The following is a 26,804-nucleotide window of genomic DNA, read 5'->3' as shown; positions in this document are numbered from 1 at the left end:
TTCAACCAACCTTGAATTGCAGCCTTTATTTTTACTACCAAAATATTGATTCCTAATTGCATCTTATTTCTGTTTCCTAGAGGGTTTAATAAACATATTGACTACCTCCTTAAGGAAAACAATTTATTTATGTATTTTGTGTTTGACTGGCTGAAAACATTCTTCAAGGAAACAACTGTCTAGACACGATGACAATAAACCCTCTGTTGCTGGAATGGCAGGAAAAGAGGTTGCCCTCAGTAAGCAGTACTATCCAAAGAAGTCATGAGCTGTTTGCCAGGCTGTCATGCATTTAAATAATTATTTCAGATATTCATTCTTCATAAGAAGTCTTAAGTATAATTTCCTGATGCAGAACACATTGATGATTTATGGCTCTGTATATTTTTTTCCATGAACGAAGCTTTATTCTGTTGAGAGAGCTAAAAGGTATGTTACACCTGTCAATGCCAGGACAGGGGGCAATGCCTCATCATCCCCACACTTGTGTCATGCTATGATTTTGTAATTCCTGCCACATGAACTGTTAGAAAAGGGATGCTAGGCACACACGCAATTAGCACAAAAAGTGTTGTCAGTGGTAAAAAATGCTGATGCTGGTTACAATATGACCAGTAGGGTCACTACTGCTTTCTGATGATTTGCCTGACTATGGTCAAGACCCACTCCAGCTAAAAATTTGAGGCAGATCCTCCCATTACTAAGGTGGGAACAGATTCCTGATTAAAAAAAAAAATAGAAAAATTTAATCTGTCATTTTTTTCTAAGCGCTTTAGTTTCACATCCTTATCCCGGAGGTTGCTCCATCGGGATCAGCTCCTGTGCCTGCACGCAGCTTCAGCCTGGCTCTGGAAACCCAAACTAACTGAGCGTGATAATCAGAAAAGGAAACTGAGTATAAATAGAAAGTGAAATTCACGATTTGGTTTCATGGTGCAAGCAAAAAGGAAACAAAAGTCAGAAATGGGTTATAACATTAATTTCACTTGGCAGAGATAAGAATTTGGGTTGGTTTTTCTTAAACCAAGAGCTTTTTTCTCCATCTAGCAAAGTTGGCAGATGTTATCAAGAATACATCAGACCCTCTGTCTTAATTCAAAGCCTGCTGAAGAAAGTGTAAGGGTTTTTTTAGATGCTTATGGCTTTTGCATCAAGCTTTTAATTTTATGTATCAGGGTTGAGGTGGCGTGATACACTGTGCTGAGTTACTACTTGAAGTACTCTGAGTCAGCTTTGTGGTTTCTGAGGAATGTGGTGTGCTTCTAGGAATTCAACCTGGATTTCTGGGCCTGTAGATATGGCCTTTAATGTGCGTAGCCAGGCTGATGGCTCAGGGAATAATAGTTTTACATAATAAGCTCTAAATCTGTGAATTATTTTTTATAGTTGTGAAGGACATAGATATTACAGGTAGAAGTGAGAAAATAAAACCAGCAGATAACAATGGGAACACAAGAGAAAGAAGAAACCCCATCCCACTTCAAAGTATTAGGTGTTATTCAGGTGACAGCGGCTGTAGCAAACACTTAGGTAGTGGTATCTTGAGGAGAAAGAGCAGCACTGGATTAAGTTTTCTTTGTGGCTTTGCAAATTCTTATGCAAGATCGTTTGCTTGTTCCTTAAATGTAGGACTGTACAGCCCCAAATCTGCAATTGTCTGTTGTTTCTTGAAAGATGGGGTATCTTGTACATTTTAGTAAGTAGGCACTCTGAGTTTCATTTTAAGGTTAATGCTGACATCAGTTGTCAGCATTTTATGATGTTTCCTGCAATAATTTAAAAAGTCTGACTGCTAAAGTTAATCAATTCAGAAACTGCATCACTTCCTCCATTTACTGTGAACCTCATTTATTTGATTGGAAGTATTTCCTCTGTACTATATAAACACACAAACAGGCAGGCAAACCATCTGCTTTCTCTTAGATATATTTTTGGCAACTGAATGCAGATAATATGCATTCCTACTGTATATCATGACTGCGAATTAAGCTCTCAAAAATAAGAAATTGCAAAAAAAGCATTGTTTATACAAGCTTAATCAGTTCTCTTTGAAATATCATTCATCTTGTAGTATACAGTCCATTTTACTTACGACTCCCCTTTTATTTTGTTCATAGCACGGATTACATTTTAGAATTGAATGAAGATACAACCAATGAGACTGTTATCTAAACCAGAAGTGGTTTTATTTTCATTTTTACATATAATGGTGTGTGATTTTTTGAGAAAGCACAGATAATTACACCATGGAGTCATAATAACATTCCCAAGGGTCATCAGCACTGTTGGACCTTTAAGAGTCACAAGGAAACCTTTACCACTTGAACCAAAGAAACTGGCAGAAGTAATATCTTGTCTTATTATACAGATAAGCCACTAGAAAATAGTGGATTTCAAATCATTTGCTGGGCAACAGAGAAACTTAAGAATCCTAACTTCAATTCTGGGAATACTGACTTCAGTTCTACACAGGTTATAAACCTTTGTCTTGCCTTTCCAGATTCCTTCTTCCTCATTCCCTTCTGTTCTGGCTCCTTGCTCCTATCAATTCCTTCAGCTCCTGCTGGTATCATCTTCCCCAGCACTACGTGGTTGCTCTTCTCATGCTTCTGTATCTCTAAACCCTGACAGTCATCATGAATCGCCTCATCCCTTCCTGTTTCTCAAATCTCTTCATCTGCCAAGCTATCACTTCCTTCTTCTCACTGAAAAGATAGGGAAACTTCTGAGAGAATTTGTCTTGCCTCGGTTTCAGGGATTAACATCAGAGAAGCTCTTCCAAGTTCCTGGGATGGTGCACTGGAGGTGAGGTCCCACTCTATGCCAAGAGTCTCAAGAAAGCATATTTATAAACTTCAGTGAGATAATGCAAACATTATTTGGTATACAAAAATAATGAAGGGTCCCTTGCGGTGAAAACACAGTCTGAGGGGAAATTTTGTTGTTAACTATTTCCTTAACAAGAAAGGTTTTTCCTGCTGCATACCTGACAGTGAAATCTTTACTTGTACAACCTCTTTTCAGCAACTTGTACAAACTCTTCCAGTCCTTTCCCGAATAAGGACTGTAGAATGGATCCTATGCACAGGTGACGACAGAATGGATCTCTACACCCACTTGTCTCCATGGCTACTCACCAGCTCACATCATCTAAGAACATTTCCAATTTCCTTTAGTCATGTTGACCAGCTTAAGTTCTATGGTGGACTCAGCAGTTGCTCTGGTTAATTCCATGCAGCTCCTACTGTCTGAAAGGCCTTTCTCATATTGTGTAAGGTACTCCAGAGGAACAGCATTGTCATATGATTCTTGGTCTGTAAATATTAGAAAATAATTCATCCATCAGTTATGTGGGCTCTCTTTCAAGAACTATAATAGGTGACATGGTTGATTTTGAAACAAAAGAACAGTGACAGTTGTTTTGGATTTTGTTTTTGTTTTGTTGGGGTTTTTTTAATGCAGGGCCATCAAACTAGGCAGCTATATTTAATTTTCTTTTCCTTTTGCATTTGGAGTGCCTGCTGTTATAGGCAGAATCTTTGTTACCCATGTCCACATTTCTTTTTGTTTTGTTTTACAGCAGAAGCAAAAATTCAGCCAGTTGGCCTCATCCTGGCCTTAAATGCACTCTATAGCTCTGGGCACAGATTTTCTCCATGTGAAAATTTCCCATTTTGCACATACTTACAGAATCAGTCATTTCGTTGGCTTCGTTTCCCTCCTTTGCTTGCCTCTCTGGTTGTGTCATTCCCAAATACTCATAATCATGAATTAGCCCCACCTCGTCTCTTGAAAAACCCATCCATTTGGGACTTTTTGTCTGTTTTCTACTTTTGCCTCTGAAATAAATATTCTAGTCACATTTGCAAGCTTTATTTTATAAAAGTGAAAATATAAGCTGAAATTTTTGCACAACCACTTGATCCAAGGAGCTTTAAGAACAGTGCTGATTATGAAACTCGCGATAAAATCGTAAAAGCCGGCAATACAGAGTTTGAGAGAAAGCATATGTCTGCTTTGCATTTCGATTATCAACTTGCCTTTCGTCTGCACTTTGCAGACGTCACCTGATTCTCGTCTGGTCTTTATATAGCCCCAAATCTTAGCAATGAGGGGAAAAAACTTGGTACTGGATTACCTCTTAGAAAAGGCTCAAGCTGTTCCATACTCAGCGTATGTCTAGCTTGGTGTGTGCCCTTACAGCCTATCCACTTTTATGCCACTTTTAGCTGGCTGACATCAGCCAGCGTATGTCAGAAGGGAAATGGTAATTACAGGCAGACTATAGATAGCCATGGAGTAGCATCTTATCAGCGCTACAAATATTTTCAAAAGCTAAAAAAACCCCAAGCAAACAAACCACAAAACCCCCCAAGATGACACCAAGGTTTACCTCCTTTCCTTGTAGAGAGACGAAAAGCTGGATCATGCCAGGCCTAGCCTGAGAGGACACCCTGAGCTCTGCCAAGGCAGTTTGCACAGACAGACTTATCTATTCAACGAGCAATTACACAGTGCCTAATCTCAGAAAACAGGGATGCTGCCCGAAATTCTGGAAAACACCTAACACTTGCACGGGGAATGCAAGGAGGGTAACAAATGACCGGGGCCTTCTGATCAGCGGACACCGGACGTCGGAAGCTTGACACCAGACCTCACCCACAGGCAACTGTTTAAGGCACTCCGAGTCACGCCGTGAGGGAAGCTTCAAGAAGGATCAGCCCTTCCTCCAGCACGCCTCGGGAGGAGCCCGGGCGCCAGCTCCAACGGGCAAACGAGGGCCTTCGAGACCACCTGAAGCCCCACGGTCACCTGCACGCAGGCTGCCCCCCGTGTGGCGCGGCTCTGGGGCGCTGTCCCCGCGGCCCCCGTCCCCCAGTAGGGAGCGGAAAACGGCGAGGCCTCCCAGAGCGACCGGCACCGCCGGAACCCCTCAGCTAGCGAGCGACTCCGCCCCGCCCCGCCCCGCCCCGCCGCCGGCTGAGGGGGACGGAGGGAGGCGCGAGCGCGCCCAGCCACTCCGCGCCGCCGCCAGCTGAGTGACACCCGCGGGGCCCAATGGGCGCCGAGGCGGCGGGAGCGGGCGGGCCCATGGTGGCGGCCGGCCCGTAGGCGCCGGTGCGGGGAGCTCCGGTGGCTGGAGCCGAGCCGGCAGCCGCCCCGCGTCCCCGGGCGAGAGGAGGGTGCTATGCTGCTTCACCTGGTAGCCGAGTTTGACCTGCAGAGGGATGTGGTCCCCTGGCTGGCGGCGCGGGGTTGGGCGGCGGCTCTAGGTAACGCCGCGGCCGGTGGCGCTGCGCCGGCGGGCTCCGCTGCGGCGGAGCCGCCCGCTCCCGCGCTCCCCGGGCAGGGCCGAGGAGGGCTCCCTCTCCCTCGGCCGCCCGGTCGCTCCCAGCCGCCTCCGTGCGCTGCCCTCTCCCGCGGGCGGGGGAGCCGGGCCTGGGGCGAGACCCCTGGGTGCGGCTCGCCCGGGGCCTGTGCCTTCCAGTCAGGGCCGCGCCGCCTCCGGCCGCAGGGGGGGGGGGTCGGGGCTCATGGCGGCGGCGGAGGAGTGCCACCCTCCGGAGCGGGGTGGGGGGAGCGGCCGCCGTTAGCCCCCCGCCTCGGCCGGGCTCCAGAGGAGCGAGCTGCGCCCGCCCCCGGGCCGCGCGTTCGCGTGGGGGCTCGTCCCTCAGCTCCCTGCGGCCGGGGGTACTTGCAAAGGCGGGGAAGTTTGGTGTGTTCAGGGGACTTCTGACGTGCCGAAAGCACTTCTGCACGTCAGCTACACTCGGCAGCTTGTTCTTCTGCTTCTTCACGCGTTTGGGTTTTTTCTCTTTTTTTTATTTTTTTTTTTTTTCCCCAAAAAGGTTTCTAGTGTGACTCCCGCTTCTACACTACTCCCCTTTCTGGGAGGAAAAAAAAACCAAACCAACAAACCCCAAACACTTTTGTCTATGTGGAAAAGAGTGCTAGCTAAAATTAGATGAAGTGTTAGCTGTCACAGCAGTGTGCGATAGGTAGCGTAGCGAGCACTTGATGCAGTGGTTGGAAAAAAAGAATGACCACCCTGTATTCTTGGCCCTGTGGTTTTTCGCTTGTGTTTGTTCTCATTCACCTGCAGGGCAGCTGGCTCAGTTCTTCTTTTCAGAAGCTGATGGAAACCTTAGTCTAAAAAAAAAAAAAAATTAATAAATAGTACTTCAGTAGAAATAGATGGTCACTGATGCAACTTGAAACTTCAACTCCTTTGGTTGCTTTTAATTAACTCCAAATATTTAACTTGCTTCCCACGTTGAGAAGCTGTTATCAAATAGTTTCATAACAACTTGTTTGGAGGTAAACTAGAAGGTATCAGCTTTTTTTTGATTTTATAAAAGAAAATTATTTACGAAGCCATCAGTTACAAAATCTGTTAAAAATGATTTCACATACACTAAGTAGTTTACTGAACAACCGTTGAATGGTGTACTGAAGGGATTTGAGGTAAGATTCTGAGATTCTCCATACTTAATCAATTAATCTATGAATTTATCAGTTCATCTGTGATGAATTCAATCAGTCAACCTATGCATTTATGTCACAACAATCTCAAAATGGTGCTGACTTGTGTTTGGGAAAGGGACAATTGTATTCAGCTTTTTAGAATGTAATACAGACTCTTCATTCAGTAAATGCCCCTGGTAATACAGAATCAGAAGAATCTAGGTTGGAAGGTGCATCTGGTCAGATACCAGCATTGTTGTATGGCATTTCAACTTTTGTCTGTGTACTGACTTTTCCCCTTGATTTAGTGCTGTTGTATTAGGAGGGTGAAGGTGGGAGGCAGGAATTTGAAGAGATTCACTTAAACATCAAAGAAATACCTATTCACAGAAAGCAAGCAATTTTTAGGAGCCATGGTACTTTTGTGTCAGTGGTTTCAGATGTTATAGTTATTCATATTTATTATTTTCTTTCCTGAGGACTTGAAAACCCTTGACAGCTTGAGAATTTCTAATTGCATGAGAGCTGGGAGTAGCTATGATGATGAGAGGGGAGTAGCATGTGAAAAGAACCAGCCTCGTTCTCTTCATTCCGCTTATTTTTGTATGAGCCGCGTATAGCGGCCTTCAGGAAATCAAATGCTGCATTCTCCGGAGTATGTTGATGTGAGTTGTTTGCTGGGCTGGCAGGTTGGGTTGGTTCTTTTGCAGCCCTTCATCATGTGGGGATGAGGAAGAAGCTGTAATTCCATGTGCAGTTTTATTGCAGGACTTTCCAAGGGCAGAGATGATTGCCACTTCTAATTTGGCTCCATATTCCCACTGACAATGTTCAGTGACATGAAACTCGCTTCTGAAACGGAACCTGTTCAACATCTTTAAGATCTCTTAAGTTGGGTGATAGAGAAATTCATTGACATGGAGATTTTGTGTGGACCTTCTCTAGCTAAATTCTGTTCTGAGGAAGTATTGTATGAGAGAGAAGTGTGGAGACCACAGTACTCATCTTGAAAGTTTGAGGTGGTGGTTACATTCTGGGAAGTTTCCGCTAAAAGAAGAGCAGAATATATGGTTATCTGAGACTTTCTCAGTTGTCACCAACTAGCCCTAATGTAGTGGTATTGTAGTGTACCTTGAGTGATCTGAAACCAGTAGAAAGTGATAAGTTGTTAAATGTACATGAAGGATTTTCATTGTCCTCCCACAATAAAATACAGAATTTATTTCCTTCTGATAATACTTATAAAAAGTTTTTTTTTTCATATCACTGCAAGCTGTACAAGCCAGTTTATAGTATCAGGCTTGTGAAACTTAAGTTTCACATGTCTTTCTTCTGCCAACGCTTCGTGATAACTGCAAAGTAAATAGCATCGAACTTGACTAAATGCTTGCCGAGAGTTGTGGAGAATTCTTTTTGCTGATGCTTACTGAACCATAGGCTACCTTTATCTTAAAGCTAGTACCAATCATGCAGCTCTTAACCTTATTAAGGGCAAATTTTCCACTTTTAATGAAAGTTCCATCTGAGATAAACACACTTTTGGTGGCTGCAGCAATTAGAAAACAAAAAAGCAGCATCAGGAAAGCATGCATTTTGGTCGTCTTGAGCATGACATTTTATCTTTTTTTCTTGTGTTTTCCTTCTTATTTTGCACTGCTTTGTCCAGATGTGCTCTTCTCTTTGTCCATCCTAGTTTCCTGCTCCTCTGTTTCCCTTTTAACCGTACTCTTCCATTCACATCCCACATCGTATCCCTTGTCCTGCATTGCTTAATTCCCTTGTACTTGTTGGTATGTTGCATATATATATGTGGTGCTTAATCTTGTGGTTCTGGGGTTTTGGGGGGGGGGGGGGGGGGGGTGTGTGCATGTGTGTGCATGTGTGTGTTGTTGTAGAGCTAATCTCTGAAGGTGTAGTTTATTTCCAGGCATTCCTTTGGGATGCTGAAGGGGCAGGTGGGAGCAAGTGACACTTTTCCTCAGGCTGGTTCTATCTCCCTGTAGTGTTCTGAGGATTGGAGTGCAACTTAACTGTTGGAACCCCGTGTTGTGTATAATGGATAAATGCAATTTAATTTCTGTGAATGGAAGATGGTGAAAAAAGCATATTCCATTTCATCACAAAAGGTAGTGGCCATTAGAATCACAATTATAATGAAGAGTTAGGAATTTACATAAATAATTATTTCCTGTGTGTTTTGAAACCCCTTAAGTATTTTGTGTTGAAGTTTGTCAGATTTAAATCATGGTGTAAGAAATATTCTCTCTGTCTTTCCAGAAGGGAGTAATTTTGGCATGTACAAAGAAATATTTATATGTAAAAATGTATTTAGTATCTTTGCTTAAAGTGTGCATAAATTGTGTGATGAACCAGCTCAAATGAAAATCCTGTGCCTCTTGATACTTATCATTTCAGATACTTCTGGGAAATCATCAGCACTCTACGTTGTAAATGTTGAAAGAAACAGTAAAATTATTTATACCTGGAAGGTATGTCTGTCTCGGAACTTAATAAAAATATAGCAGAGAATAACACCATATGTGTATCTTGCCTAACTGAGTCCTTGTAGTTCAAAATTTTTTGCAGTGAGGGTTAGAACACAAAAACTAGACTGATTACAGCTTGGGGGGTTGGGCAATGGGAAAATACCCATCTCCACTTCAGACAAAGGTTAAGAATGATGAAATGGAGAGTAAAGTACTGACCTGATTAAATCCATAGGGATTTTGCTCTTGATTTTTTGGGGGGCCAGAATCTCACCCTGAGTGAAATGATGTTTCTTTAACAGATAAACTCTTCGTAAGCAGCACATTCTTTCACCCTCAGAATTTCTTAGGGAAGTCTGACTTAAATTCATGTGCACTGCTTTAGTTAAATATGTTTCCTCCTACCAATATATGTGTTAAGATGCCATTTATCTAACACTAATTCTGCTTTGTCTGTTCTTTGTTACTTTAAGATTCATCTGTAGCACTTTATTGCAAGTAGTCTGAAGTAACTGTTGTTTATTTGATGTCTTGAAGTATGTAAAGCTACCCTTTTTAACATAGCATTCTGCGCTCCATGGCATATATATAGCTTTTAGGTTGAAATGCCTGTAGTTCCAAGAGATTTTTATATGGTTTGAGAAGGTTTCCCCTTGATGAGACAAACTGTGCTGCTTTTCTGTGCATCTCGGAGAAATCTGTAGACCCAGCTGGATTCTGGAGGATCTTGGTTTTTGAAGAGTACGGATTAGAGATAGCAGACTCCAGTACAATAGGACTGCCTTTTGTTCCCCTCCAGCTCAACAGTGCTAAAACTCTCCAGCTTCCCTAGGGTTAAGGGAAGAGGTGAGGTCTTCATCAAGGTATAATACACTTTAACTGTGGGTGGATGTTTCCTTTAGTACAAGCATCGGGAGGGGAGTCTGTACAAGACAAAAGTAACAGTAAAAACAACACTAAAGAATGTGTCAAGTTTTTCTTTTTCATTGCTCAAAACTCTAGAAAGTCTTAATGAAAGTAACCCATCTAATTCCCGACAGGACATCTGTTACTCTGTGTGTGTGATGTTCCTGCTTTCTAGCATCTGTGGAATCTCACAATAAACTTTTTTGGGCTTCTGACAGTGGAGTCCAACTGCCTTGTATGCTGTTCAGGCTCTTGCAACTGGCACAAGGGATGGGTTGTAGCTCAAGGTTCACACATCTAAATGTAGGTGTTTGCCTGCATGCTAGGTATCGAAGCTCCCACTGTGGTCAGTAGGGATCTGAGCAAAACCATTGGTGGTGTTTAGAGAACTGGCAACTTGTAGCCTATACTTTGGGAGGAGGTGTGTGGGGTGGAGGTGGGCAAATAACCCACTAGATTTCATTGACTGAATAGGCCGGTGACTCGCAGGAGGATTTGAACACCTAGGCTTAGTTCCCTGAACCTATGGGTAAAGGCTGCATAGGAAGTCACTGAAAATGTTCACTGTGGTTTCTCTTTCCTAATTTGGGGAATAAAGTGACCTCTGCAGCCTGTGGTAAGAGTGGCTGGATGACAAAGCCTGAGAACTGGAACTAACAAACTGCACAGCTGTGCTGCAGTTTGCACCTCTCAAATGCCATCCCAAAGAAGATGCTTCTACTTCTCTTCCTGTTCTCTTACCATGTTAAAGCAGTCTGATCTTTTTCTCCTGAGTGAGTCAGCCTGCTGAAGAACCAGCATCTATTTATTGCTCTGTTGGGAAGGATGCTGACATATTTTGTTTGCTTCCACTGTAACTGTTTTTTTCGCTTGTTAATGGGTAAACTGGAAGATACTTCCTGGAGTTTTCTCATGAAGAACAAATGTATCTTAAGGTGGTATTGCATTAAATGTATGATGCTTCTCCCACAGAGAAGTTGCTCATAGTGTGTGTGTACACATTTCTTTCTTGGATCAGTAGAACTTCTGCTCATCAGCTAAAAGTGTTGGTACCCACTTAGGTGCTATTGATGTCAACGGGAGTCAATACATCCACACTGGTCTGCTTGCGTGATAAGAACATGTGGCTATGTCTGCCCCAAACCTCATGCTGGTCCAGGTGGCTTGTATATTGGTAGGAGCACATGTGGTGTCCCAGGCTGTAGCTGCATAGCACTTAGCCAGTGTCCTGAACAGGCTGGGTCCTGAGCTGCTAATGCTGTGCCTTTCCTGATGTCTATGCTTTTGTTAAATTAGTTACATCTTTGTCAGCTGCAGTCACACTTTGGGACTGTGATACCTTAAACCAGGACTGAATTTTTTTTCTGCTCTCAAGAGTAGAATGCTAAAAACCAGCTAGTGTTGGGAGTATTGTGTGTCTGTCTTTTTATACTTTACTACTGACTTAACAAGGATTCAATCCAAATGTTTTCTTTCCTCAAACAGTCCATTAACAATGAATGGGTATAGTTCTACGGTTTTGGAGTTTACCGCAAACCTTTTAAGTGGAGTATCCATTTATATTTATATAGAAGAAAAAAGAGTCTTGGTGTATGCATCTTAGTGAATGATAAGTAGTTTTAGGCCCCGATTTGATCCTTAGTTTGAATTTTTACAAACTTGTTCTAAAATATAAGTATTCTTTGCATTTTGTTATTCTGTTCTGCTAATATACATCATCACACAGGAAAGCTTACCTGGGGAAAACAGACTGCTTTTAGTGTCTGCAGTTAGTCCTGTTTTCTATAAACTTACGTTGGAGAAACATGATGTAATTACAGCTTCTAAGAAACTACAGATCTTACTGAGTTGTTAAGGCAGTTTAATACCTCTTTCTCTCACTCTCCCCACTTCATGATAAACTATTTATAACTAATGAGCTACCACTTTTGCAAGACACAGTTATATGTCTGTGAGCCTTTCCTGTTGGTTTTATAGCAGCAAAATTTAGCTGTGACGTTGTCAGTGAGGATAGTGCACAAACAAGGATGTAAACTAAACTGAGCTGCCCTGGCTTGTTTCCTAATAGATACAAATAGAAAACAACCTTTGTCTGCTAAGTGGAAGTAAATCAAGTGCATTCTGCATGAAATCAGGGGAAGGTGGAGAATGAGCTTTATTTTCAAGCTTATTTTACAGTATTCTGTTGTACTGTAGTTTTGACAGCGTCTGTCTTTCGTGACATTAATAGTTGGTGTAAAGGAAGATATTTTTAACAGTGAATTCTAGTGTCCGCGCTTCTATTTTGCAAGGCAATGCAAGAATCTTCAGAGTAAACATGAAAACAACCATCTCGGCTTATGCACAGATATGGGCACTGTTGTAGTGCTGTTACCAGTCTTGTAACATATATTTTTCAGTAGCTAAGCACAGAGGATGTTAGAGTTTCAGACACACTTGCAAAGAGTGGTTATTTGTGAAAGCACTTGCTTAACCTTAAATTAGGAGGCCTGAAGCCTGTGTCTTAATATAAAGACATTTTGTTTTCCATGTTTAAATCAGAAGTCAAAGACTTTTGTCATTGGCACAACAATAATGAGACACTCAGAAATAGACCCCTTAGGAAGAGAATACTCAGGCTTTTGTTTTAACTTCACAAAGCAAGAAGCCATAACTTTGTAAATAACCACAGATTGCTCCCCTCTCCCCCCAAGCTGTAGTTAAAAACAATGATGCTCACTGTTTGAGTACAAGGCTATGTAGCTGGATTTAATTTCAACAGTTCAGCAATTTAGTGCTTATACCTAGAGTACATTAATGGACTTCAGCTTGATTTGATATACAATATATGCTGCCAAGCAGAATTTGTTTTAAATTTTTTTTTTTTATATTTTGAAAATTTAAAGCATGGTGAAAATTACCAAGAATAAGTTTTGATTTGAATAGTCTTAGAAGTGCCCCAAACAAAATTGTTTTATGTTATTACCAATAAGCTAGAAAGGATGTGTATTATGTTTCTTTTCAAAGGCAGCAGGCTAATGGTGTCATCTGAGCTTGTGAAACATATTTAGCCTTCAAACAATCATTTCCTAAGGCAGAGCTGAAATCCTTTTTCCAGCCTGCAGCCAGATCACTGGAAGCTGTGTTTGGTGATGTTTGATGTTTCTGTGCTCCCAAGTTGGTGAGGTTTGGAACACCAGCCTTAAATCTTCCAAGGGCCATAGCATCCCCTTTCATTCTTGTACAGACATCTCTCTTCCTGGCCCTACTGCCTATAACTAAAACCAGTTTAGAACCAAAGTGAGAGAGGCAATTGGCTTATGCAATGGCTTGTGGGCTGTGAATTGGCCACATTTCAGCTTTATCCCATGTGTTAGTTCTAAAAGGAAAAAAAAAAAAATCTTTGTTCACTTTCTTGCCTTGCTTTCTTGGAATTAGATAATTAACTGCCTGTTTATAGGACAGGGAAGTGTGTGAGGATGTGTGTCAAGGGGTGGGGGGGAAGATGAGAGGGAGGTAGGAAAAAAATAAAAACAATGTTTAACTTTGTGTATATTTACATTGCCAGTGCTGATTTGTTTTCATCCATAGGGAAATGAGAGAAATACTCACATTGGATTGTATGATCTTCAAACTAAACAAAATGAGGTGAGAGCAATGCCAGGCTTCTCCCTGGTGAAGACAGTGCTGTAATGTTTCAGATTTTGATGCCTTGCAACACGCTTAAGTTATGTCCTTAAGGAGTATATGCTCGTTTGAAACGAAAGAGAGACCAGAGAAGGTATTCGAATGATGCTCAGTAGTATTAAGATGCAGAACATTACAGAACATCTGAATGACGTGGGAATAGTAAAACATCATGTCTGCAACCTTTTTTTCTAAACAACCAATTCAAGCCCTTTCCACTCTTCTTCACACTGAACGTGTGTGCTAAGAAGTAAATGTTTTGGGTTTTCTTTGTTATGTGTGCATCCTCAGTCTGTTTGGTGCTACCATTTGTAAGAAATTATTCTAAAACTGAATGTACTGCAGTTCAGTGGCTGGAGTCATGATAATGGGCCTTTACAGGTGTCCCTATAACAGTATGAAATGGGTGAAATTTTGTATTTACATAAAGGTCTGCTGTGCTGCTCTAGTGGCAACTTAGAGCTCAAAAGAACCAGTAAGAAACAAACAAATGAGAAAAAGGAGAAGTGATATAATTGAGGCTTGAAATATGGTTCTTCTGGCTGTGAAATGATTTGTTTTAAAAATAAATACGGTGTACTGGTCAGCAGTGTTTTCCTAAGGAGGAGTAATCAGATGGTTTTCTTTATATGGTTAAAAAAAATAATTTATTAGCATTAATGTGTTTCTCTATAGCACCTCTATATGTTTGAGAGGGATCTACGCATAATCAGCTGTTCGGTCAACTATGAAAGGACATTATTGGGTAAATATGTGTTTTATCATTAATTTTTTTGTGTGTGTCATGGTAAAGATGATTTAATTTAGGAGGATGATACATTTGGGTCTAGAATTACTTAAATCTATTTTGACCCATATGTTGCCCACAGCAGTCTATGCATTTCGGTGAATCCATCACCAAATAATGTAGGTAACAACATAAAGACACAGCTGTAACGATATTGCTGTTTTATTAAAATAAAAATCTAAGACACACTGACCTTTTGTTCACTTCCCTCTCCTGTATTTATACATGCCTCCTACATCTAGAAGAGCTTCTGTTGTTCCTTTAACATAGATGTTTTTGGTAAAAAAATTTGTGATACTTGCTCTTCGAGAATGTTTAATAAGATCAATATCAAATATGCATGCTCACTGTGGTTGTGTTGGCTTTTCTTTTTTTTTCCCCCCTTAGCGGTCAGCTTCCGTCAATATACAGAGGAAGAAAGAGTAAGTCGGCTATTACAGTCAGGTACTACACGTGGATTGTTTTAATACTGTTAGAAATACTGTACCCTTTTGCTTTTTTCCCCCACGTAATTTCTGTTTAGAAAACAAAATTGTGTATAAAAAAGAATGTTATCTAAAACATGTTCTTTTTGCAGTATCCAAGTATTTAACCTTGCTAATTGAAATTCATCCCATTAATAATGTGAGAGTCCTAAAGGCTGTGGATAGCTGTGTTCAAGTACAGGTAAATTATTCAACTAATCTAAATACAAACCTTTTTAATCCACTATGCTAGAGAGAAAAAGTGGTTGAGTGCAGAAATATCGCATGTTATCTTGCAACTGTTACAGAGATGGTGTGCCTGTGTTTCTTCATTGAATGAAAAAAATTAGAAACATCATAAAATGTTTGATGTAGAATATTTCTCTGACATGAAGGCTACTTTTTTATTTCTCTTGAATCCTCCAAAGCTTGCAATTATAGTGATTGGTGACTATTAGTCTGTAATAATAGCTATTTTTATTAATTAAATATCATTAGTGTGCCTCTCTTAATTTAAAAATATGTAAATATCCAGCTTAAAAAAACCCCACATTTTAGATAAGTGTTCTAAAATACTTTGTTTATTTACTTACTTCTGTGAAACTTTCTGTATAGTTTCTTTATCCAGTTGAAGGCAGAACTAATTCTACAGAGAGTCGCCTCTTGCTAGTTTCAGAAGATAAATGTGAGTTAATATTTTGAAAGTACATTGTCATTCTTTTACTTTAAGATGACCGTTTTAGATTATATTTTTTGTAGATTTTTATTGGAGAGAAAAAAAAAAACAACGGGGAAAAAAAAGGGCATGAGCTATTCTGGGTAGTCCAAATGTCTTTTAAAAACTGTATAATTTAATGGGATTTTTTTTTTTCAATGTTAGCAGAATGGCCAGCTTTGAAATTACTTGCTTAGTTCATGCATTCATCAGTTATCTTTATTTCTAAAAAAGCTGAAATAGACTTTTATAGTTGTCTATATGAATTCAGAGCAGGTCAATTGACTATGAGAGATGGATTGTGATTTAACGCATGACAAGTGGGATAAGAATAGGATAATAGTTCCTTCAATTCAGCTAACTTTGCATGTTCAGCCTATTCTAATGGGAGGGAATGGATAGAGGTGGATACTTGGCAAAGGCTGTTTATCCCTTTTACCTTTCAGTCTTATTACAGAGTGAGATTGCTTTTCCCATCTCTTTGGAGAGGCCCATCTTCTCCGCTAAGCGAGACACCAACCTTTAGGTAGCTGGACTTGGGTGGGCAGAGTTCATATCCCAATACGCTCACATAGTGCTGTGAACTGTATCAGAAACATTTATACCATCTGCTGGGTGAAACTTGCACCCTTCGCACAGGCAAACTACCAATAACTTTTAGGAATTTTGCATGGGAAAGGACCGTGAGGTGGTGTTCATGCTAGGAAGTGGAACAGGGCTAGGGTGTAGTCCCAGGCACGGGCATGCAGCTATGCATGCTCTTTGTAAGTGTGCTCCTTGGCTTGGTTTGGCATGTTTCAGTTAGCACTCTCCCTGACGGTGCTGTGGTGATGTGGGCAGAGAACTGTTTCCAGAGGGGTGGTATGGCTGAAGCCACCCTCAGGTCAGTAAAGGAAGAGGGTCCAGGTCTCTGCATAGGCACCTGTGTTCATGTATCACAGATTTCCTCTTACACTGAGTTGAACTTTCCTGGCCCTAATGTGTTCTTATAGCATTCCAAGAGGCGAGATTTGTTTAATGAGCTCTATAAAAACATATAAAGATGTATGTTTGTAATGATTTTTTTTTTACATATTTTAAAGATATTGAACAATTTGACATTCATGTTGCAGAAGAAGAATACAAAGTGGTAAGACTTGAAAAATCTTGGGTTTTGAGGTTTTTTGCTTTAATTGAAAATTTAAACATTTGTAATTTTAACTGTTTTTGTAGTTGTATACTTGGGCAACACAAAGTATATTGAAAGTATTGATAGTATGGCAACTTATGCAGCTAAACACAAAGCTGATTGAAAAACCTGCATACCATGTAATCTGTGAGGAAAGTTTCTCATTTTATTGGTTTTTGTTTGTTGCTGAATGTGTCTGGGTGTTAGAAGTTGGGAGTAAACATAGTGTATAAATCTTTCTAAACCATTTAAAATTTTTGCAGTATCACCTTCCTAACTTTCCCTTTTGGGAGTCTGTGTGTCCCAGTAAAGGATTCATTTAAAAACCAAGCAAACAAACAAAAGACATAAAACTTAAATACACTCCAAGTACTGTGAATCTTCCAATCTCTTTTTCCCTTCATCTTCTTTTCCTGTTTTTAACATGAATCTGTCTTCAACAAATTATGGATGTTCTGCTTAAAAGACTTATTATTAATAAACATACATCTAATTGTCCTGGTTTCAGCTGGGATAGAGTTAACTGTCTTCCTAGTAGCTGGTACGGTGCTATGTTTTGAGTTCAGAGCGAAGAATGTTGATAACACTGATGTTTTCAGTTGTTGCTCAGTAGTGTTTAGACTAATGTCAAGGATTTTTCAGCTTCTCATGCCCAGCCAGTGAGAAAGCTGGAGGGGCACAAGGAGTTGGCACAGGACACAGCCAGGGCACCTGACCCAAACTGGCCAACGGGGTATTCCATACCATGTGACGTCCCATCCAGTACAGAAACGGGGAAGTGGGGGGCAGGGATTCGCCGCTCGGGGGACTGGCTGGGTGTCGGTCGGCGGGTGGTGAGCAATTGCACTGCGTATCATTTGTACATTCCAATCCTTTCATTATTGCTGTTGTCATTTTATTAGTGTTATCATTATCATTATTAGTTTCTTCTTTTCTGTTCTATTAAACCGTTCTTATCTCAACCCACGGGTTTTGCTTCTTTTCCCAATTTTCTCCCCCATCCCACTGGGTGGGGGGGGAGTGAGTGAGCGGCTGCGTGGTGTTTAGTTGCTGGCTGGGGTTAAACCACGACACTAATATAGTAAAGAATTGTCACTAAAGCCAATGTTTTGCTTTATGGAGACAAGTGTAGGCTTGTAAGGAAAAAGTTAAGGTCCTGATTTTCAGTCACTTTGAAGTCCTTCATGGTTTTCTCAAAGTTTGTCATTGCTTTTAAAGCAGATGGATTTTATATGCTAGACTACAGTAATGGAGTAAAGACAAAGAGTGTAATCAGAAAAAACAGATCAATCTGCTGTCCTTCTAACAAACAGATTTGTTTTGGTTGACATGGAATCTCCCTACATCTTTCAAGAGTGCATTTATACAACCCCAACAGTTTTCCACAATTCTAGCCCTTTCCGTAGTGTCAGTACTCTCTATCACATGGCTGAGACTTTGGACAGAAATCCCTTTTGTAGCTAACGCGTCTTCCTTCAATAGTTAACATAGCTGGTTCTGAATGACTGTGGCATTTCACTCGTTTTCACTTCTCTGTGATGAAGAGTGCTGTCTGTTTTAATTTGTTCACTTTGAGCAGCTTAAGTGGTTGGTGAATTTCTTGCAAGCAAGGAAATCTCAAATAAAATATTTCATAGTAGGTATACCCTGAAAACTGTGCTCCTGATCTCTTTAAAATGAGCACCTTGCACACAACAAAGGTGGACTTTGTGCAGCTAACAAGTAGCATATTCCCTCTAAGCACCTTACTATTTGTGCCTCTTGCGTCATTGCTTTTCTCTTTAAAGCACAGACTGTGCGTAATTGTTGCAGAACTTTATTTGATGACTTCTAATGTTCTTTCTTTCCCTTTAGGTGATTCAAAACTCAGGTCAGCTTCCAAGAGCCAGAGTTGCAGATGATCTCATTTGGGCACAATGGGATATGATGGAACAAAGGCTCTTCTACATTGTTCCAAAGGTGAGATGAAAGTGATTCTAGTAGTTTTGTTCCTGCCTGTCTCATGACAGTAAAATTTTTGAGTGTGTGGGGTAATAATAGTGTGAGTTTGTTTTTCATTATAGTAGTCTGTCTTGTTCCTGCCTCAAATAACCTAAAGCAAAAGCTAGACTTGCCTTAACTGGTATTTATGTAGAGTAAATTGCAAGAAGACTGGTGGTCTCAGTGCGTTCTATAAAAAAGGGTGGGTTTGTTAGGTTTTTTGGCTTTAAAGAGGCCTTTTATTCAAAAGGATCTAAATCTACCAAAAACTGTCATGGGTATAATGCCTCTGATCTAGAAAATTCACATGTAGAAAGTATGTTGTATACAGACTTACTAAGTGACTAAATGAGGGCGGGTTCTTGGCTAGAAATGCTGAAACTCTTAGGGTTTTTTTGTTTTGACTGGCAGACTATTTGCACTTGATGTATTCTATGTAAATGAAAGTTGATTTTTCTTAACTCTTCTTAGCCACCAAAAATATGAGTGTTAGGAAACATCAGGAAGTGAACTGTGATGGAGAAATGTATTCCTGTTTTTGTTTCTGAGATACCTTTTTTGAACTGACCAAAACAAGATACTGTTCCTTTTGCCTTATAGGTAGTTACGGAAAACATTTTTTTAACTTTCTAGAATATGTGTGTGTATTTGAGACATGTAATGCTGTGCTTCAGGTGGAGGCCCACGCAATTATAGATGATTGTCAGATAATGATCTGGCACAGGAAGGAAGCATGTCATAGTGCTATTGTGGGGGGTTATATGTGGTTTTTAAAGTCATCTTTGTCCCCTAAGTTCTGCATATTTGTTAGCAAAGTGGGTTGAGTGTGTAGAACTCTGTGGAGTATCCAGTCACTTTTCAGTCTATACGATATGCTTTCTATTTTATCAGTTACAAAATACATCCTCTTAATTCCAGGAATCAAGGAGTACTTTAAAATGTGTCCAGTTTTATCCTGATGAAAGTTTTAACTCAATAGTAAGTCATTAGTATTTTATTATACAATGGTTTTGAGTTGGATGTAATTATGTGTTCTAGGCACTGATACAGAGATCTGTTTCAGTGTCTTGTTCTTGGAACTTCTGCAGAGGGAAACTGGGGTTTGTTTTCCTGTTGTTTGGGTTTTTTTTTTGCATTGTATTCTTTTCAAGAATATATTCAGTCAGATTCAGATTGTGCCACGGTAAGGTTACTTCAGTGGAATTGCATAGCTATTGACCTAGAAGTGACATTCATGACATTATGTTGATCTTACACTCAAGTATTGAAAAGCAGGGTTATCAAATGCACTAGACAAAGAAACCACATACTAACTTTGTGTCAGTTTTAAGTGAGACAGGAAAATCTGTCATGGTGAAAGTACGGAGAAGAGAACATAAAAATTACAACTGTTGAACGTGTTACTAGGCTTTTGTCCCAGTGGCTGAAATTTGCTCTAATGCAGGAGGTTAAATATCTCACAATTTATTTTCTTTTTTTTTTTAAAAGAATCTCTTTTATGTTTTGGGGGGTGATTAGAGGACGATAAATAAACTTTGTTAAAATGTTGAATCTAGTGAAATATGAGTTCGACATGCTTTACTGGGCTGAAATATTAATCATAATATACTGACCTCACTAAATAACAGGTTTGTTTTCATTTTTGGTTAACAGCTGGAATCACACCTGGATATTTCTGTAAATGACACGCAATTAAAGTAAGGGGGTTTTATGTTTTGTTTTGCTTTTCTTTTAATGTATAGCATAATGTTTTACAAACCTAAGTAAAATTTGTGTCTGAACCACAGTATCTTTGTTTGCAGTTGCCTACATAGTACTGGAACATACAAATACTATGAACACTGTGTCCAAACCTCCAGTTCCTCTCATTTTCATCAGGGTCAGCTGAAAAATGTAATTTAATCCTTGACTGCTTTTTGGTGCCATTCTTAAAAATTGTCTGAAGAGCTAGCTATAGGTTAAACCATCCTTCCTCTGAGTATTCTGTACCTATTTAAATTAAAATTTGTTTTAATCTAGGGCATGTCGTAGTGGTGATGTCAAAATTCCTGTCAAGGGAAGCTCTCCACTTTTAATTGCTGTTACATGTTTTACTGGGCAGTTAACCAGACCAGTAGCTCCTCTTTATAGCTTATGAGACACTGCCTGTACTCTTTTCTCTTCCAGCATGCTATTTCCAGGCAGCCTGCACTTTCAAAGGCTAAGATTAGTCTGATTCTGTGTCTACTGTGCACATGACTGCATCTGAGCTTGTCTCCTTAAGGCTCCCTTTTAATTGAGGAAAAACTAGTCAGGGTGGTCTGACTCTCAGTCGTAATTCACCTCATCCTCATCTATCTTCAGTCAGTTGAATTTATGTTCAAAAAGGGCCTGTTTCTCGTTATGAATAAAAAGGGAGGCCAAAGCTACTAGATCAGGTATCAATAACTGAAGGTAGTTGAGTTCCACCCTGCTCAAACTGTGGCTCTCAGAATGTCTCGGTGCTATGCAGAAGGTTCAGTGTGGTGCTACTGCACATGCAGGTTGCCCTGAAGGGGCAGTGTATCCTCTTGCGGTTAGTACTGAAAAAATCCAACACTTGTAAAAGCTTCAATGCTATAATTTTGTTGTTGTTGTTTTCCAAAGCTATTGGAGAAGACCTAGGGGAAAATCCCTACAGGATCAATATCCTTTCTGGAAAAAAACCAAACCAAACAAAAGAAAACCTAACAAAAAAGCCAAAGCTTACTGACTACAATCTTCTGTTGCGTCTTCTGCATGGCAGAAGTAGGACTTGTAGATTTTAAAGATATGTAAAACCATTAAAACACAGGCAGCACGAGACTGAAGAAGAATGTCATGGTATAACAAGTACCATGTGAGTGTGATTTTTGTGCCTCCTTTTCAAGCATTTCCGCTGAAATTAGTGTGCTTAATTGCAGATTAAAATGTAGCTTTCCAGACATAAGAATGGCAGAGTTAGGCTGCAAAGCCTTTGAGTTCTCACATATGATGAATGATAGAATTTCCAGTACTTCATCGGAACTTGCTTTCACTTCAAAGTATAGGAATGGTTCGACAATGCTGCAGTGACTATGAAGTTTTCAGGTGTAATCAAAATTGTTGGTTTCTGATAACAGTGTGCAGTCTTGGGATTCTCATTTCTAACAGCATTGAGCAGATTGGTTAAACCATAATTTAACTTGCATTAGAAAACATTTGATTATAATTTAATTAGTATGTGTTGATTACATAGTGACTGTTCTCGTGATCTGTGTTGTGATGAATCTGTGGATGAAGAAGTGATTTATTTAGCGATCTTTATTTGCTCATAGACTTGTGAATTTTGGATATGATCACTGTCAAGACCAAGATGTTGCATCTAAGTCTTTGAATCTTCAGGTTTTTACAAGTAAAGCAGGTAATGAATACAAGTATTGTCAAAATAATCTCCACTAGTAATTACCATGCAGTGTAATCATAATTGATTACTAAATTTCTTTGTAAGACATTATAAATATATATATATATGGGGGGGTTTGTATGGGTTTTTTTGTATGTTTGAGATTTTTATTCCTTTAGAGTATACTTGACACGTAACTGTGAGGAGAGGGAGAACGCAACTGTGCACTATTTTGTTTATTAAGTTTTTTTACCTTCTGAGAGCTGCATTCCAAGATGAGCTGAAGAGTACCTGGGCTTTTATATATCAACACCAGCAATAAAACAGTCACCCAGAAATTTTCTGGTAGCCCATCTTCAAAGAACTGGTATCACACGCTTGTATGGTAAAATATCTCAGTCTAACGTTGTAGCGTTTTCTGCTAGTTTCAGAGCACAGGTGGTAGCAAAGCATGGTTATGTATTACATTAGAGCAATTTAATGTTAAAGGTGATGAAAAATGCATTAAAAAGTAAATTCAGGGCAGGTTTTGGCTAGGTCTGTGTGTGTATCTGACATAGTATATAATTGTGTTACAGAGTGGCTATGCGTAAAGGGAGCATGTGCAATAGAGATTCTAAGAGCTTCATGTTGCTGTTAGTATGTGATACTTAGAAGGTCCAAGTATGTGATACTAAACTTAGTATGTGATACTTAAGGGTTTAGTATATGTATGATTCCTTAAACTTAAACCTAAAATGTACCTTAAACCTTTAGGATTTAGGAGTCTCCCTGCATCCTAATGCATGCCATGAGCTTTTTTTTTTTTTTTTAATTAAAAACTGGTCTCAAGAAGCAACTGTTCATCAGAGATGCCTGTATTTTCAGCTTCTAAATTAGACCATACAGCCAAGCAGAGATTGTATCTGATTAACTTCTGAATAGTCTACAGAGTTGTACAGGGATATGACATGTTGCAGAAGTGGCTTTACATCTCACTTCTGAAGGCGCGCTGTATGCACATGGACGAATTGCCGAGGTATTTGCCAGTTGCGTTGAAATGGCCATTAATGCAAATCAAGTGGAATACAGTTACCTTACACGGATTTTTTACTTACCGATACAGACAGCACACTTATAAAGATTAGAGGGAAGGAATTAGAAATAGGAGAAAGCCAAGTTTCTATCTACCAAATGTAGATTAGGCTACTTTGTTAGCAAGACAGACTACTTCTTATACAGACACCCTGTCCAATAATGGAAAATGTTATTGAGTTGTATATATATGTTTCCTTTTAAACCTATACTTCTCTAGGGTTTGTTCAGATTGAAGCACCTCCTTTTAGTTTAGGATGAAATTCAGTCTTCCTCCAACAAGGCAGCTGTTTGGTTACCCTGAAGTAAAATGTTCTTTTCTCTCTGGCCATGCAGTATTTAAATTCTGTGTGGAACCTTTCATAGGCGCTTTTCACTGCGGTTAATGTAAAACACATAATTGGACAAATACACTTACTAGATGAGATTTTATGTGGCTTTTCATTGAATGTTGTTTGAAACCGAGGATTATTTTACACAACCCATTTTGAGTAACTAACAGTTTGGAGCAAAGGATTTTGGCGCTGAGACTGTATCTAGTTGTCGAAGAACACTGTGGTTAATCGCACTAAAGTTAGTTTCCTTTTGTGCCTCTTGTTTGTCGTGGTTTACAAAACTGGACTGCAAGCTCTTTGGGGCACAGACTATGCCTTCTGTGGAACTGCTAACATGCTTCAAATATTAATGCTAATATCCCTATTTGTACCATTTGGACATCTCTGGCAAAGAAAAATTGGCGTAACTTCAAAATGGAATATTCCATGCAATTTCCCATTTAATAAAACTGTTATTGGCTACTGCCAATCTGAACACTGAATGAAATCACTCTTCCTTTCTCAAACTTCCGTAGTAGAAGAAAAGTAATTCTGTTCCTTATAGTCAGCACAGACAAAATGTCTCCAGATAAAACCCCCTATGTACTTCTAGGTTAGCTGAGATCAAGCAGTTCTAGTCTCAGAATTAACTTTGTATGTCAAGAATTCAGTGGTTATTTAAACAACACTGGGCTGTTACATTTTCTTTTAGCGCTTTAGAAGTTCTTCTCGGTTAAATTTGCTTGGTATTAAAAAAAACCCAGGCAGTAAGATGACATAAACCCTGGATTACTGTCACCTAACTTTACCTGCCTAAAAGTTAAGCATCTGGACTATATTTATAGAGAGAAATAGGCGTCTCCAGAGGATGATTGCTTCTGTCCATATTTCTTCATTTTCTGTATAGGAGTCTAAATGAGAGATGTTTGGATGGCTGAAGTTAGGTGAGGCAAATCACTCCTAAGCCAGTACAACTAGTCAAAATGCTATGGTGCAATGTTGTATTTGAATTGTGATGCTCAGACGCCATGTCGAGGTGTTGGTACAGCCTCGTGTCTTATGCTTCTGCATGAACAGAAATGAGGAATTTGAAGTTAAAGTTTCCTAGGTAAAACTTCATGTCTTCATTGGGGACTCTTACAATTTCAGTGGTATGAAGTTTATTTATCAAGTGGCAGAGTTGTAATTTTTTTTTCCGTAATTCTGCTGAATCTAGTAACTTGCTGTTACCCTGTATGAGTAGAACTTAATTTTTAAATGCTTCCTTCTTTTTTTTTTTTTTTATTTTATTACTTTGTTGTGGTTGAGATCTTTTTTCCCTTTTATTTCGGAAAAGATAAGAGTCCATCCAAATATATCTTCATGTGAGTCTTCTCACCTTGTGGCATTTAGCTACAGCTCTTACTGTTTGCAAATGATTTTGAAATGGATAGTGTGGAAGACCTGGTTCTGCCTTTGCATGAAACGCTTACCTTATAGGTGCAATAGGACAACAAGCTTTCCCTGCACCGCTTGGTGCACTTAGTTATTTTAACCAAGTAAAATACCTTGGTAGCTGTGCTTTTTTTGTACTTGTGCTTTTTCCGTACTGTGCCTTTTCCTGTATAGTTTGTATACAAAAACCTTTATTTTGTGCCTTTTTCTGTATACTTTGTATACATAAACCTTTGGTTTTTTATAGAACAGTATCTGTATTAGTGCCAAGGACTGACTTTTCTCCTAAAAAAGGAATTAACAGCTCTTTGGGCTGGAAAGGGGAGTAGTGACTATCATTTCTAGTATGAGAAAGTCCTAGTAGTGTATCGTGCTGCTGCCAATATGAAATTACTTAGAAAGCAAACAAACTGTGTTTTTACTATGTTGTTCTGTGCATATTTGACAGTCCCTGAACAGAAAATATCTAGAGATTGAGGCAGTCTGTGGAGAGAAAGGCTTGATCAGTTTTCTGGCTGCAAGCATGATTTCTACTTGGAAGGGCTAAAAATGTACTTCTTGAGAAGAACTGGCCATGTCAGAACCCAGGTTTCTATTGTGCCATATTGCCTCCTCTGTTCTCTCTTATTTTGTGTTTTGCTAGGTAAATGATGGTTAGAGATATGTAATACATATTTCTGTAATCTTTCCCTTTTTTGAGAGATTATTTTTAGTTTCTAATTTGAAACAGTCTTGATTTAGTTTTGTGCAGCGTAAAGATGTCTAGGTATTCAGGTGGACAAGTCAATTTTCTTTTCCCTTTTTGTCTTTTTAGGAGGCTTGTGTGTGTGTTGTAGTCTAGCCTCTGATACTCCTGATGAAATAAGGTACTCCATATATTTTTTACATAAAGGTAAGATTAACCTGTTAAGTTACGCTTTATTTTGGAGAATGTCACTTTGCTGAAAGAGACACAGAATGCCTTGCAAAACAAGTAACTACTAAAGTCTGCAGACAAACTACTGTGGCTGGTGTTTAGAGACAGCAGCTGCCTTCAGCTGCAAAGTTGACTTTCCTGCTGTAGACTTCCTGCCTGATGCTAAATGGGTAGCTTCCAATGGCCTTGTGAGTGGCTATTAATTTGGTCCCTTATTTCTAGCCAGACTTTCCAGCATGCTGAGCACAAGCATCAGTGAAATCTGTGGGAGCTTGAAGGTGTGTTGTACTTGTGCCATAAGGCATTTGTATGGGAAATAGAGCCAACAGCTCTTAGCTTGAATGTCTGTTTAGAATTCCAGTTCAACATGTCATTTTCACAGCCAGAGGTGCAACACCCGCTGACTGTAAGAATAGTTGTTATGTAAGTGGTGCTCTAGCTCTTAGTTTTAAGACCTTTTTTTTTCCTTGAATAAAGAACTTTGTTTTATTCTGATCAGAATAAAACTTGTCATTAGCAAGATCTTTCTCGTTTGATAGATGGAGGAGAGAGGCGAATTATTTCTCAATTGAGAAGCTGCATAGTTTGGAGTAACTGTTCAAGTGGACAACATACCTCTGTTGTACTTAAAGTGTTTGCCTTCTTGTGTCAGGAAACTCTTTGTATGTCAGAGCTGCACTAACATGTTGCTTTGCTGCTGGAATGTTGTGGGATTGAATGAACTGCATTTTTGTGTTCTTGAAGGCATTAACAAATTGGAAAAGTCCATTCTGGGTGTGGCAGCACCCTGCATTGTAACTGCTGTGAAGGGCTGATTTCACCAGATGTACTTGATGTGTAGCTGAAGGGTGGTTGCATTGCTTGGAGCCAACCATGGCCCTTGTACATCCCTATCTGTATCAGGAGGAAACTGAGGATAAATATGGTGACATTGACCAGCTGCATCTGAAATGACCTTCATGGAATGGAGTTGTTTGGTGCAGAGCTGTTTGTGGATTCATGTAAGATTCATCAGTTGTACAAGAGAATTTTAAGACTGGTCCTGAG

At 39.7% G+C, this 26,804-nt stretch overlaps 1 protein-coding gene and 1 long non-coding RNA gene across 8 annotated transcripts in view; one reads left to right on the top strand and one right to left on the bottom strand.

The window, feature by feature from the left end:
- Positions 1-2,088: 2,088 nt before the first annotated feature.
- LOC128142700 (uncharacterized) lies at positions 2,089-5,702 on the bottom strand. 3 transcript variants are annotated; one of them, XR_008235485.1, is made up of 3 exons: positions 5,201-5,702; positions 3,138-3,314; positions 2,089-2,831 (listed from the first exon to the last, which is right to left on the bottom strand). It is a non-coding gene; the product is annotated as an uncharacterized LOC128142700 (long non-coding RNA). The 3 variants fall into 3 exon arrangements; XR_008235484.1 differs by lacking the exon at positions 5,201-5,702 and adding an exon at positions 4,394-4,913; XR_008235483.1 differs by lacking the exon at positions 5,201-5,702 and adding an exon at positions 3,689-4,381.
- The window catches only part of GSAP (gamma-secretase activating protein), a 47,868-nt gene continuing 26,209 nt past the window's right edge, over positions 5,146-26,804 (top strand). Inside the window, exons 1-13 of one of the 5 annotated variants that reach the window (XM_052788952.1) lie at positions 5,146-5,273; positions 8,881-8,954; positions 13,428-13,484; positions 14,199-14,268; positions 14,698-14,754; positions 14,888-14,976; positions 15,390-15,459; positions 16,572-16,618; positions 18,512-18,616; positions 19,556-19,615; positions 20,291-20,334; positions 21,952-22,037; positions 25,656-25,733. In XM_052788952.1, the coding sequence (XP_052644912.1) occupies positions 5,189-5,273; positions 8,881-8,954; positions 13,428-13,484; positions 14,199-14,268; positions 14,698-14,754; positions 14,888-14,976; positions 15,390-15,459; positions 16,572-16,618; positions 18,512-18,616; positions 19,556-19,615; positions 20,291-20,334; positions 21,952-22,037; positions 25,656-25,733 (922 nt within the window). In that variant the 5' untranslated portion in view covers positions 5,146-5,188. Of the gene's footprint in view, positions 5,274-5,902; positions 6,466-8,327; positions 8,592-8,880; positions 8,955-13,427; positions 13,485-14,198; positions 14,269-14,697; positions 14,755-14,887; positions 14,977-15,389; positions 15,460-16,571; positions 16,619-18,511; positions 18,617-19,555; positions 19,616-20,290; positions 20,335-21,951; positions 22,038-25,655; positions 25,734-26,804 lie in introns of those variants that run through there. The other 4 variants (XM_052788955.1, XM_052788953.1, XM_052788954.1 and 1 more) reach the window with 4 other exon arrangements.

The sequence above is a fragment of the Harpia harpyja genome, chromosome 6 (assembly GCF_026419915.1).
Source record: "Harpia harpyja isolate bHarHar1 chromosome 6, bHarHar1 primary haplotype, whole genome shotgun sequence".
Lineage (NCBI taxonomy): Eukaryota > Metazoa > Chordata > Aves > Accipitriformes > Accipitridae > Harpia > Harpia harpyja.
This window is presented reverse-complemented; position numbering and strand designations above follow the sequence as displayed.